At 31.3% G+C, this 15,771-nt stretch overlaps 1 protein-coding gene across 1 annotated transcript; it reads left to right on the forward strand.

Annotated features, from left to right (window-relative positions):
* The first annotated feature begins 9,898 nt into the window (after positions 1 to 9,898).
* LOC143531974 (nuclear transcription factor Y subunit A-10-like) lies at positions 9,899 to 13,410 on the forward strand. The gene is made up of 5 exons (XM_077027146.1): positions 9,899 to 10,064; positions 11,059 to 11,192; positions 11,298 to 11,366; positions 11,550 to 11,690; positions 13,003 to 13,410. The coding sequence occupies exons 1-5, from the start codon at positions 9,899 to 9,901 to the stop codon at positions 13,408 to 13,410; spliced, it is 918 nt and encodes a 305-aa protein (XP_076883261.1).
* Positions 13,411 to 15,771: the final 2,361 nt, after the last annotated feature.

Genomic DNA, 15,771 nt, shown 5'->3' on the forward strand with positions numbered 1-15,771 from the left:
TAATGTGACTATTAACATGTTGCCAAAACAGAATGAGTTGACTGGTTATAAACAACACAATTCAAGTAAGTTTTCTATGTTTTTAAGCTTGCACACCAAGTGTTGATGAATTGCTTGTGAGAAAGCGAAAATGGGTACTATGGCCTAAATGTACATCGTTGGACAATGAGAATACATGAACTTGATTGTATCTAAGTTTACGCATTATCAACATCATTTAGTCATATTTACATGATTTGTCAAGTATTGCATATATGCGGTGCATAATTGATGCATCACTTATCTATCAAGTACACATATAGTTGGTTATATTACATATATGCAGCACTTATCTATTATATGCATATATGTAGTCTAGTGTAATACATGTATACAATGTGTGTCTATTAAATTCATATGTGGTATGTTGTATTATATATATGCGTCATTTGTCTGTTACGTTCATATGTAATATGTTATATTACATATATGCAATAGTTACCTATACTTTTGTTTGATAGGGAATTAACTACTTCATGAATTGTGGTGTGTTTTCTAAAGGCATATATAATGTTTAAAGGTATTGTATTACATATATGCACTTATTAGCTACTAAATGCATATGGAGTATGTTGTATTACATATATGTAGTGTTATTGTCTGTAGTATTACATATATGCATTACTTTTGTTTAATAGGAAAATGACATCTTCACATAATGCAGTTTGATTGCTATGATGCACATGGAATGATCCAAGGTATTGTATTACATATATGTAGTTATCAGTTACTAAATTCATATAGACTGTTGTATTACATATATGCAATGCTATTGTATGATGTATTACATATATGTATTACTTTATTTTAATAGGCAAATGACATTTTCACATATGTGATGTGTATAATGTGAGGCACATGGAATGTTTCAAGTGTAAGAATGAAGTTTGCGAGTTTGGTTTCATTGATGAAGATATTGGAAAGACTGAACAATTAAATCTTCTTAGAATATCCTATGTCGCAGGTATTTTGCTTTCAGATGTCAACGTATGCAAGCAACGGGTGATAGAATATGCAAGAAACACTGCAGTGGAAAAATCCAACAATGAGCCTAGTTAAAAGGGTGTATTTTTTATAGTTTATATTGTAGTTGTGTATGATGGAATTTTTGCATCACCTGTTAGAATGTGTATTTGAATTTGAATATGAATGTTTACTTGGGTTTGTAATTAATGTATGAATTTTGTAGTCGACTATTACGGTTAAAACTCGTATCACATGTACATAAATGCAAGTGATACATATACGCAATACATTCATACGTTACATATAATACAAGCATACAAATATACAATATAAACATATAATGTTGAACACATGTTGTATGATTACAAATATACAATATAAGCATACAAAGGGGGGGCAAAAGTAAAATTGCACTAATTTTGACGTTATTTTACTAATCTCGTGAAAATAACGTTAAAAGTGGCGGAAGGTTAATCAGGCATCATGTGGTGGCGTTGATAGCCGAAAGACAACGGTACATGCACCAATCAGCCGGTGTCCCGATGATTGTGTCTTATGTGTCTTATGTCCAAGGCTTGATGCAAAACTACTATCGAGCCGGGGGTCTCACCGGAAGCAGCCTCTCTATCCCTATGGGGTTGAGGTAAGGTTGTCTACATCCTACCCTCCTCAGACCCTACCATAGCTTTGCTATTGGTGGGATATACTGAGTACGATGATGATGATGATGATGATGATGTATGATTCGGTATATGGAATGGCAATAGAATGTTTAAGATGCCTTTAATACAAACATCCAGTACATATATGCAGTACAACCATATACATATATGTAATACATACATATAATGTTGAAGGAGTTTTGTATATTATGGAGTACACGTATACAATGTTTAAAAAGCAAATAAATCAACCAGTACACGTATGTGATGCAAACCCACAATACACATATGTGATACAAACATACATTACATATATGTAATAAACCCATATAATGTTGAACAGATGATGCATATTATGTAACGCGCGTAATTAGTGTTTGAACTGCAGGTAAACAATCGATATACATACGTAATACAAACATACAATACATATATGTAGTACAAACATAATGACCAGAACATTCATAATCCAATTTATCAGTCTATTACAATTTACAAATACTTAAACAAACAAAAGTAGTCAGCGCCGGCAAATCAACCACGTCTATATCTTGCTTATTTTATCAAGTTAATATGTTTTTTTTCTTTAGTGTCTAAATTCTGGGTACGTTTGTCTCGGAAAGAATTATCCTCCACTTTGTACCTCTAAATATGTCCTTATGCTTATGTGTTTTCCTTTGTCAGATGTATCACCCTCTGTTCTAAATGCTTTATTCGTACACTAGTTGTATGATGTCTAATACCACGTCTTGTTGATGGCGGTGCTTACTTATAGTTTGCATCTTGTTCTGATGCAAGGGGCATGTTGTCTCTTCTCTGTTTCAGTTAAAAAAATGGGTATTATCTTTTTTTTCCATATAGCATCTACAAACGAAAAACACGCATACATTTTGACTTTACTAAAAACTAACCTAAATTTAAGTATCTATCAATGCTAAAATTATACTTTATATTAATTATTACTCAAATGCTCAAAATTCAAATGTTTTTTTCGTCTCTCTAATTAAATCAATTAAATTAATATTTATAGTTGCGGATTTCGACCAATTACCAATGAATGATCAGATTTGGTTGGTGGTTTTACTTAAATAGATACATTAGAAAAAGAAGTTAATAGGAGACGGTCAGATGGATTGAAAGTTGCACAAAAGTATATGTTAATACATACTAAATCTAAACTAATTTATTATAATATATATTCATATTATATACAACCATACGCTTAAACACATCTCTTTCCAGCACATCAATGAACCAAAAGTAATACGTTTAAAATTCACTCACTTTATAACATTTAAAAACTACAGATAACAAAACGCCGATACTAACGATTTTAATTGAAGCCAGAAATCAAGAACAATTGACACGTTTTACCATAATTAAAAATGAAAGTGTGTGACTTCGGTTGGTTATTGTTCTAAACAAAATTGTTTGATTGTATTAGTTTGGTTTTGTATGTTTCATATACTCGGCTTATTGTTTCTTTCATATTGCTTTAAAAGCACGAGTAGTATTGAAAATACTGATTTTATGAATACTCCAAAGACTACTATCATTTTAACAAATCCTATAAATTGCAGAGTGATTTGAAGTAACAGTTAAGAATGAAAAATTTATTTGATGATTCAGTTTAAAAGTTGAATTTACTCTTAACATTATTCAACAATTGGGTTATATATGACTTAACTTGAAAAAAAAAAGAGAAAACCCAAATCAATACTTTATATAAAAATGTTTTCCAGTGGGCTGAAACAAGTCTGGTACATCACAGGTCAAGTCGGTTATTTGTTTAACGCGAATCCGAAGTGGTTCACTTAGATTGTTATAATTCTTATTAACGGATTTTTGCGAATGTAATTAAGTTTCATGTGCATACCATGGTCTGGTTGTTGAACAACTCTATTACTTCAGCTATGGACAACTCGGGTTCTTTTGCCAATAGCGGTTGGATGATGTAGAGACTTGGAGGGGATATGTACCCTAGCTCCTTATACCTGCAAGTGATTTATGCAAATGCAATTTTTTCAATTGTGTAGTTGAGTAAATGTTTTAGCATACAAAGGTTCTTTTTAGTGATGTACGTTTTTACATGTGTATTAATGCTAAAGAAGCCTAGAAACTTACCCATTAAACCAAGTATGTAATTGAAGCATCAAAACTCTGTTTCAACAACCATAGGTGGCTCCTTCGATCCAACCATTTCTTGGTAAATGCTTAAAACATGATCCAAACATATTAAGCTCAAACAAACAGCTAACAAGTAACTGACAAACAAACCTTACATCCTAACAAAACAACAAAACAGATTTGAGGCACCAAACACTCTCAGTTATAGTTATTAGATAATATGTAATACTAACAGTATTACACATATGCAATACTAACAGTATTACACATATGCAATACTCTGTATGACACATTATTACCCATTGTAATAGTTAGTTATCATCTAATAATCTATTAACTCGTGATTAATTAATTAAATTTCAAATCAATACATGATGGGAACAAATTATGTTTCTTTCCATGGGTAATAACCGTTTTTGACCTAGAATCTGCAAATTATGTCTGTTTTTGACCTAGAATCACCAAACTCAATAATTGAAATTGATTGTAGAACTCGAAAATACATCAATATCTAGTCAATTTAATAGGAAACCTGATGAAAATTAGTAAATACACACATTATTAAGAAAGATATAAGTGTGAAATCAAAGATACCTTCAATTGTAATGTTCAATGGTTGAAATCAATGCTGGAGACACGATTAACGAATGTAATTGCGTAACTACGCAAACACAGATGATCGATATACAATATATTCAATGATTTAGGGTTCATAATCATCAAGTTGAGTTGATTGATCTGTAGGTGTTTGGGGGAAAGTCCAAATATAAGGGAAAGGTTGTGTAGGGGATGTCAACACAAACTGTTATTATTTGGGTAATTTACAAAAATAACCCTCTACTTAGTAGTTCTCTAGTTCTCTTCCTAATAAGGAGTTCTCTCTTGATCCTTCCCCTACATATATATATATATGAAGAGGATCATGAGAGAACTCTTTTTTATGGAAAGAACTAGAGAACTAATAATGAAATATTTTTAATTTAATTAAAAAAATATTTTTAAAATATTTTTTCTTTCATCCTTTTTATATGTTGTTATTCTTCACCACAAAAAAATATAAAAATGAAAAAAATTAAAAAATTAACGAGTAATGCATATATGCAATACACCGACTTTTTTTATAATGCATATGTACAATAGTGTGTATTTTGATATTTTAAATAGTGTTGAATAGCATATATATAGTTGTTTATATTGTATATTTGCAATAGTGTTATATTATATACAAAAATTAAAAAAAATCGATATAGTGCATATGTGCATTAGTGTTGTATTACATATATGCGATAATGTGTTTTGCATACGATTATTAGTGTTGTATTTGCATATATTCAATAGTGTGTATTGGATAATGCAATTGTGTTGTATTATATGCAATAAAACACTATTGTATATATGGAATAGGCATTAGTGCACATATGCACTACAGTACTACACCGACAAGTTTTTTTAGGAACAATATCATCTTATTAGAAGGAGGAAAGAAAAAGAAATCATAAAATATTTTTTTAAAAATAATTAAAAATAATTCTTTACCAGTTCTCTAGTTCTCTCTTTAAAAGGAGTTCTCTCTAGATCCCACATATATATGTATATATATATATTAATTAGATATATTAAAACTAAGTTTTTGAGATGATCGAAACCAAGATATGGAATTTTACTACTAGCATTGTTGCATAAATAGTCTTCCTATATCTACGCATAGTGACGATAAGTTTACATCAAACGTCCTTATTCATCTAAACAAATTGAAAAGGGAATAACAGAAATCGGCATAAACAATATCTACTACTATAATAAACAAAAATGATGGTTCAACCATATATCATTTAATTATCATAATATTTTGTCAAGTGACACCCTATCTTTTCATCTTGAATTCTTAATTATTTTATTAATATAAATCATTTAAAGCATTCCATAACTTATCTCTTTATCCCTATCACATCAAAACACAATAATTATACCATGTTTCCCCCTTAATATTAAATTTTAACAAAATGAAATGTTTCTAAATGATTTCTCTTTTCAATATTTGTTTTAAAATTTAAATATAACATTCCATTGATACAATTCAATGATTTGTACAAAATAATAGTCTTAACAATTTTAAGTTAAAAAATAAATGCTTTAAATTTATACTTAATCTTATAATTAAATTAAATTACAAACAACATTTACCACCTGAATTTTTGAAAACCATTCATGATTTTTAAAATCTTTCACTTTTCGATTATACTTATAACCTCTGTTATATTCCAAAAAAATTATAATAATAACATGGTCAAAAGCTTATAACTAATTTTCATATAATCTTACTATTCTATGTGTTTTATTAACATTTGTTTATTTCACATAAAAATGAATGTTTAAATGTTACAAGTTACAACCATTCAGTAACGGTAATTTTCATTGTCGGCCATGCAACATGCTTATGTGCATCAAATCTAGATAAATATCTTTCAGGAAAATACATGTGAATATGATCAAAATATCTTACGCTCGTTGTTATCCTATTAACTTAATGTGAATAAGGGATTTTGAAAAGCTACGAATACGTAACTTATTATGGATTTGATTTACCTATTACACCCCTCTGACCTTCAAAACCTATTAAACTTCTTTTTTAAAAAGTGTGCTTTTTAGTTATTTTGGATTTTCCCAACACATAAGCTAATCCAAACAATTTTTTAAAAACTTCTTTTAATAATATCATAAGTTAATAAGTTATTTTTTACAAAAAGTCCTTTTCCAATAAATAAGCAATCCCAAACACACCCTTATATAAACTTTGAGTACTATTTATTTAAGTATTTGTATGAGTTTTATCAATCTTTTTTTTGAAACATGTTATTCTTAAAAATATAAATCCTTATATCAAATTAATATTAGTACTAAAAGATTTATGTTTTTAGTAACAATCGTTTATTATTAGTAAGAAAAGTTACTTAAGTAACTTTTAAACATTATATACAAGGAAAACTTTTAGAGATTTATATTGCACGTTTCTAAAGTAATACTAGGGGTGTGTGCGTTTTGGCTAAAACCAAGCCGAAAACCAAAACATCGGTTTTTGGAGTTTTTGAAAACGTTCGTTTCGTTTTTCGGTTTCGGTTTTTTCCATTTGAGCTTGAAAATTTTAGGCCTAAAAAATTGGCAAAAAATAATGAAATTAGGTATAAATAATTTTGTAAATTGTAAAATAATAGACTATTATATATTTGATAAAAAATATTGGAGTTATATATTTATTAACTTCTAATAAATTACTTAATATAAAATATAGAAAAACAAAAGTTTAAGAATCCAGTTCAGTTCGTTTTTTTTGGTTTTTTTATATGCAAACCGAAAACCGGGCCGTTAGTGCGTTTTTACAAAAAACAAAAAACCAAACCGTCAATTTTTTTTCAATTCGTTTTTTCGGTTTGATTATTCGGATTTATTGGTTTCGGATCGGCCCTTCCGATTTCTTGCACACCCTTAATTAATACTAGAGATTGAGTTAATCTTTTAATATTCAATTAAGATGGTAACTACAAATGTTGTATGTGAACAAATTTTCAGAGATTAATGAAACTTTACCATTTAATTTTCTTTTATAAAAATTTTATTTTATATAACGTTGTAACACATATTCATATTCATTCATCTAATACCAAATTAGTATAAGTATTGTGTTGCTCTTTTGTTAATATAGTTTATCCGACCCGTGTATACACATATATTTAACCTAGTTTAATATATATGTCAGTCACCCAAGCAGTTGCTTCCTCAATGTAAAAACGATGCAACATACTGATACAAAACAAAACATAATGTAAATATATTTAAAATTATTTTGTATTTACACGTTTGTATCGTAAATTATTTTTTACATTAACCCAGCGCCCGGAATATTTTTAAGATAATACCAACTAAAACTATCATCATGTGGCTGTGAATAATCTATCTTTATTTATGTGTGGTGTATATGATTGAAGTTTAAGGATGAAATAAAGAGTAGGTGAAGACTTGTCATATGTTTTTTTTTATGCATACCATGACATTTATGTTAACATTTGTAGTGGAAAAAGTCAAAACTTTATCACCTTCTTTTTTTTATTGGCTGCTTCTTTTTCTTGATTCCACTGTTAATTATCTTCAACCAACGTTGTGTATAAAACGTTAAGAGGGGTTTTGAAAACCAAAACACCGGAGAGGACGGTGTTCCCTAATGTTTTGGGTCAAAATGTTGCCCCACAACACTCGAGTACGCTCGGTCTAACCATTTTTTTCCTTTCTGAAATGCCAAATATATTTAAAAAGAAAAAAAAGATGGACAACTTACAAAAAACAAGAATCCCGAGCTTACAAATATATAAAAACCAACAAATTATAACCAAAACCACCAAAGAATACCCGAAACATTACAAGGAAAGTTAATAATACTTAATTTGCATAATTTCTCCCGATCCTATGTTTTTTTTCTAACTAGTACATCTAACACTAAAGAAATTTTGTAATTTTGTTAATACTAATATTTAAAAAAAGTGATTATGTTTACAAAGTTTAATCTTAAATTAATAAGTTTACATGTTTATATATCATGTGTCTGTGAATTTATGTATGAGAAAAGTAGCAGAAATTGTTATATCATTTTATGAACGAAAAAAATATTAAAAATTGTATTTAAAACAAACTTAAATGGGTTGTTTTGAGTTAACATGGATAATTTTTAAAATTTGAATGAGTTAGGATGGATCAAAAGAATTTTTCAAATATGTCAAAATGAATTGAGGAAATGCTATTGACTTTTGGTTATGGGTTAGAATAGACTAAAACAAGCTCTGTCCAATTTTATTTTAAACAAAACCAACGAACCGAATAGAAACCGAGATATCGAAACCGAAATCATTGAAACCGAACAAATACTGAAACCGGCCGAAATGAAAAAAAAAAGAAAAAGCAAAACCGAACAAAAAAAACCCGAAAAAATCAAATATGAACTGATACAAAACCGGGTTTTTTTATTGAACGAGGATGATGGGGGATGGGGGGGGGGGGGACATTTTAGTTATTTTACATTTTGTATTTTTTATTTATATTTTGAGTTATTATTTTTTATTGTTTTTTTTTTTTTTGAATTTTTCTTTAAAGGGTTTTTGAAACCTTTGTATTTTAACCTTTACTTGGGTCAATATGGGTAATTAACTTTACACATCTTGACTCATACTCATCTTAACCCTAACTCTCTATTTTAAAAATCCATAATGACTCACACCCATCCTGACCTATACGCATTCTAACCATCACCCATATCCAACCCAACTCACTCATATTGCCACATCTAGTATTTCGTATGTAATTTTTACTTTTACAACTAAAAGCATAGTTTAGATTATCTGTTTATCTGGCATTTTATTGTAATTATTTGAATGGTTATAAATGAAAAGTAAATTAAAGTTAAGTTTTGGATGCATCGTTGCAGTAAACAGTGCCTCAAAAAACGTTAAAACTTTTTTTTTATAAGAATAATATACATAAAATATAAACAAGGGAGATTGGGTCGCATGACCAATTGGCAACTGGCCTACCTGTATTATCCAAATGAAGAAGTCACAAGCGGTTAATTTACCACAAATAGAAACAGTTTCTAGTTCTATGATTGTGTTTTAACTAACATTAAACAACACCACCAGTTGTGTTTTAGGATAATTGTACGTGCAAAAAAAGTTAATAATATATATTTTAATGAGTGCTCCACATAAACTAAAGTTGATATCATAATAAGAAACTTTATCATTAAAATTGTTTTTAAAAATAAAAAATAGCCTTACTTTTTAACGAAAGGTTTGTTAGGTACGTATTTAAATACATAGTGTGGTTATAAAAAATTAATAAAGTCGTTACATGATTGCATAATATGATCTTTTAACTAATAATAAACTAAATGATTAATATATTCACTTATTAGATCAATTGGGTATTCCTCTCTCTTCTTCATAATTGGATTTTCATTTATATAGCTACTTGTTAATTGGTACTACTCCACTATACCTTCACACTCTCTCTGAATATTCACTCCTAATCAAGATCTAAGTTATAGACTTATAGGTATGACTATGAATTCTGTTTGTCACAAAGAACAAGACGATGACAGTGGTTGGAATCCTATGGGTTCGTCGGCACCGGGTTCGGGTCCTTGGTGGAGTGAACTTGTGACTCGATCAACTCCTGAAGAATCCATCGTAGTGAAGTCTTCAATGAAGGAAATAGACACTTTCCTTGGTAATCCTTTAGCGTAATATGTATCTCTAAGTTTAGGATAGTGATTTAGCAATCTGATTTTCTATGTCAAATGTACGTACGTATGTCTTGGTTTTAAAATTTAGAAGTATGAGGTGTTGTGACTCCCAAGTGGAGTAGGTCTCAAAAACTGAAACATGAGGTGACTGCCTCATGAAAGTGAGGTAGTGTTCTTTTTACTACCGGATAGACATTACTTATTGCTTCTTCTTATGTCTTATCGCTTTACATATCCGTTTTGTCTTTCTTCTGCAAGTATTCATAATCTTCTCAACCCTTTGGTCATTTTTACCTAGGAACCTCCTTAATTCGGACCTTAAATTTGGAACATGTTTAGTTTTTAGGTAGTGGGGGTCGAACTTCGAGGAAAAGTCAAAGTTTGCTTATTGGACGAGTCTTTTTTTTTTAATTTCTATAATTTCATATTTTATTTAACACAGTTTACACAGTCGTTGTTCAATGTTTTTTGTAACACGATTTACATTGTTTTATTCAACGTTTACACAGCTTTGTTTTTTCTTATCCGATATTCTAGTATAAACTTTATCCAAAATTGAGTTATATTAGAAACGAACACTTTTTAAAATTTACTAGACTAGAAAATATTTTATTTTGAATATAACTTGATTTTCGATAAAAACTTACATCGGTAATGTTGACAATATAAAAACTGATTAATTAATAAAAGCAAAAGAAAGAAGTGAATTAAAGGCGATATTCGAACTTGGACTTGTTTACGATGTCTACAAACGCTTTCCAGACTCCTAGACCACCTAGAAATAAAAATAATAATAACAAAATAACTCTAAATTTGACAAATTTTGACCCGCATGTGCATCAAGTCGTTGCTTCCTGACCGTGGCGTTTTTTCGGTCACCTTGTGCTTTAGGCGCTTTTGTGGCATGCTTATTAAAACCAAGTTGCATGTTTACATCACGATAAAGATTGCATTATATTGAAACATGAAAACTTATAGGTAAAGTTGATGAAGTTGATTCTGATGAGTACAAGAATTCATCAAACAAACAAAAATCACCAAAAATTCAAGTAGCTGTTTCAATGCAGTCCAATCAAACTTATGTTGACCTTGGATTTGGTGAGCCTACCATGGTACAGCTTTTGACTTACCTTTTACACAATTTTTAACTTTTCAATCTTTATATAAACCAGTTGATGCATTATCTCTCTTTTTGTTAATGGTTATATTATATATAGGTTTGTGGCAGATACCCTTATGAGGATCAATATTATGGAGTGTTCTCAGCTTATGGACCTCAAATCAAGGTGGATAATTTTAATATAATCTTACGAAGGAAAAAAAAATATATCTTTTTAAAATTGATACAACTAAATATGTTTAATTTATTTGGATGAACAAGATTAGTAGGGAATCTGATTCATGTTTTTAGTACTTCTGAAAAATTGTTGACACTTAAGATTGATAATTGTCTATTTCATATGATTCAGGGTCGGATTATGTTGCCTTTGAACTTGGGTAGTGATGATGGACCGTTATTTGTGAATGCAAAACAATATCATGGAATTATAAGACGGAGAAGATCGCGTGCTAAGGCGGAAATGGGAAATAAAGTTTCAAAAAGTCGTAAGGTATGTTTGTAAGTGCTTCATTAAATTCTTGAAAAGGTGCATAATTCATTCATTTAAGTCTAGTTAGGGGTGTTGTTGGGATGTTCATTGATAACAAAATCAACACGATGACATATGACGTCTGTCAAACATGTTTTTGACGCAACTAAATTTATTGAAACCGGGATTGAAAACTTGAATTGTTTTAATTTTTTTTTGGAACATTATTTTTCTCATTTTTTTTAGATTTATCACATGTTTATGTCCTCGTTTGACATGTTTTTGTGTTCTGTTTTATATATATTGATATTTTTTTTCTATATTAATGGAGTAAGTTAGTAATTGCATATATAGTCAAAAGTCAGAAAATGCGATTTAAACATTAATTATAAAAAAAATGTTTGCAGTGGGTGTTAAATCATAAATTAAGTGCATTTAGTAAATTCATACTTTCGAAAACTAAAAATGCATTTCGATTTATTTTTGAACGGCCAAGTGTAACTGGTTGATGAAAGGACCTCGAAAGGCTTACCACTCGCATACAACCCACTTTACTCGAGTTTGAAATCCCTTACAGTGGTGTCGCTCATATTTTAAAGCGTGCACATGGGCCGAAAATCAAACTTGAGACCTCCCGGACATAAACCTCACATAAATGGGTAAACCTTAACCTTTCACACCCTTGACCAGTTGGAATAGAAATCATTGGCAATGCATTTCATAGATATTGATTGATCTTTTAGCTTCCTTTAAATTTTAGAAATTTATAACTCCGGCATAATTAGTTAGTGGATTACTATATGTTTTTGTTTTCATGTGTTAAATGTAATGGTAAGTTTTTAATGAATTTCAGTTATCATATTTTCAAGGGTTATGAGTTTTTCAGAACTTATTTGGATGCACAAACACATAAGCAATATTGTTGAAACCGGACCGGCCGGTTGACCGGGATTCGGTCGACTGATCGGTCCAGTTCTATGCAGTTCGCTCGTTTCCCAGAAAACCAGCTGGTCTGACCGGAAAGCCGGACCGGTTGAACCGGTTTCCTTGAAAAAGACATTTCTTTTTTTGGAAAACCTTTTTCCAGTAGTTTTAAGCAGTTCGACCGGTTGAACCAGTTGCCCGACCGGTTCGATGTTCGATCCGGTTATGAAAATATTCCTCATAAACCAATAAGTTTGTGTTCACCAAAACCTTTCAACTCAAAATTCCTAGTATGTTACTCATTTCATATGATTTTTTTGCTAGATTTAGTAAGAACAAAATTATTTCTTTTAATATATTGTTCTAGTTTGATAACTCAAAAACAAAATTACATGGTTTTTGTATGCAGCCATATTTGCACCTTTCACGTCATCTCCATGCAATGCGCCGACCACGAGGGAATGGGGGTCGGTTTCTAAACAACAAAAATATAAGAAACTGCAAAGATGAAAACATAGATTCGAAAAAAGACAAAAATCCACCTGAATCTCCTAAATTTACTATTTTGTTGTCGGGCCATAACATGAACTCTCCTCGACAATCAAACAATGGCGGGTCCCGCATTCCTCAATCGGAGGTGACTAGTATGTTCTCAATAGGAGACCTCAAGCATTTCCCAGTCGGAAATCTTTCGATGGTCTCTTTGTCAAATATGATGTCTGGAAACACTATTGGACATGGTTTCGGTATGCACAGCAAATGGGTTGGAGCAGCTAGCACTGGTGGTGGTGGTAGCTGCTTCAACTTTGCAGTGTAGTGCTGACAAGGTCCAGTTTGTCGTGCCACTAACAAATTGGACCTCACATTCTGGCAGCCTAATGAAATGATCGTTTGGCAACTCATCCTTGGCTTCGTGTGTTAAGGCTGTCTCTAACCTCTTTCTAGTTGCAAGTTTTGCAAATGTTTAGAGTTATTACGAGATGCTAATAATAGCCTTAATGCATGTGAAAAATAAATAAAGAAAAAAGAAAACAAATACTGTGTTTGTTTCACCTTTACTTAAATGTTGTTTCAAATAAATCCCTGTATGTGTGTGTTTCAGGTGTTGTGTGCCTTCTAATTTCAAAGCTTTTTGATAATGTTATCTTGTTGGTGCTTTTAGAAAACTCCACTATGCACTTCTATTACAAGAAAAGAACAAACGTATGTCCTAACACTTATTTTGGAGAAACTAATAAAACCTTGTTAGAAATAATAAAACATGAATTATTTTTATCACACTTGTTCAATTATTCAAAAATCTAATACAAATGAATGCTCAAATGACAATAATAGTAAGAGTAACTAAGAGTCCTTTTGGAATGTTATAAATTCTGAAGCAAAGTTGACAATAATTAAGTCACAAACAAATTAATTATAAACGCATTCAAACTTTAATTGAGGCTAAAAAGTGTTGGTGTATGCATTATTTTTTATGGGATAACTACACAACAGAGAGGTAATTTGTGAATGGGCTTTGACGTATTGTCACGTTTAATGACCTTCATGTTTATATATCATTAGGAGCTTAAGAAACGAAATGGCCAACGGTTTCTTTATTCTTTCTTGTAATTGTGTGAAATTGTACAAAATATATGGGTGACCGTGACCGTGACCGAAAACGACATGTAAATCTGTAATGTTTTTTACTTAGTCATGACACCCAGCCTATCCCGAACCCAAAAGACCATTTTTAGGTGGATCCAGGCCCGTTCTATAAAAATTAAAACACGATAAATGTTAATGTTTGATTTCTGTAAAACACCATAGAATTCTTTCTGCACACGCAATGGTTGATATTTTAGTAAATGTTTCTTTTTTTCTTTATGATGATTAGACGATTGGTGCTAGCTGCTAGTTAAGATCTCACTCTTCTTTTTGTTAATGGGCATGTCAACATATTTCCGGCTCCAAGCAAATAAGTTTGAATTTTAAATTCACCACTATTTTTAGCTATGATTGATTGTTATTTATATTGTTTTATTGTTGTAATCATTTCCATGTATATTGATATATCTCTTGTATATATTCTTTTGATTGTAATAGAACAAATCACGTTTTGTGAACATAATTTCATATGGTATTATACACCGGGTTCACATAAAACCCTAAATCCCCCTTGCTTCCCTTCCAGCGACCTTTTCATCTCCGGCCACAATGTCTACCCCAAATTCCGTTGACTCCAATATTGCTGGTACCATCCCACTAAAAACTACCGCATCCCTCACCCTTGTTTGACTTCCCTCCTCGCTTAAACTAACAGACACAAATTATCTATCCTGGAAGACCCAGATTGAAGCTCTCTTATATGGCTTAGATCTATTTAAATACATTGACGGATCTTTACCTGCATCGATACCTTCTGCCGATGGTACTCCTCATGCGGATTACAACGCATGGTTCCGCCAAGATCGTCTATTGTACGGTTCTTTGGTTGGTAGCCTTTCCCCTTCACTTGTCCCACTAATCACCAACGCCAAATCTTCTCTTGAAGCATGGAAAATCCTTTCCGATACCTATGCTTCTAAATCCCGCGGCCATATAAAACAACTACAACACCGCCTTAAACAATGTTCCAAAGGTACAAACCAAACAATCACCGAATACAAGCAATCTGTAAAAACAATTGCAGATGAACTTGCTATACTCGGTAAAAAGATAGATGATGAAGATGTTACCGACACGGTTCTTAACGGTCTAGATCCATCATCTTATAAGACCATCATTGAAGGGGTTCATGCAAGAGATAACCCTATCTCTTTCCATGAATTGCATGAAAAACTTATCAATCACGAGCTCACTTTGGCTCAAAAATCACCCACTGCTTCCACCCTTCATCACCCCACCACCGCTTTCGCCGCCTATACCCGAAACACCCGCAAACCTTGGCACAACAGGAGCCCATCTCCAGCCGCAGGCATTCTGGCCACTCCTCAACAGCCCTCAGCCACTGCTAATACCCCTAAGTTTCTTGGTAAATGTCAGTTTTGTTTCACAAAAGGCCATTCCCTCACATCTTGCTATGCCTTTAAAAAGATGTATCTAAATATTAATCTTCCACCTTTGCCTCAAGCCACACAGAATAACCCCCAAGCACATATGATGGCTACTGTTGCTAATAATACTTTAGGCAAACCTT

This window comes from Bidens hawaiensis, unplaced genomic scaffold (genome assembly GCF_021521415.1).
Source record: "Bidens hawaiensis isolate Kalapana, Puna unplaced genomic scaffold, B.hawaiensis_p1.1 tig00000702_1, whole genome shotgun sequence".
NCBI classification, from domain to species: domain Eukaryota; kingdom Viridiplantae; phylum Streptophyta; class Magnoliopsida; order Asterales; family Asteraceae; genus Bidens; species Bidens hawaiensis.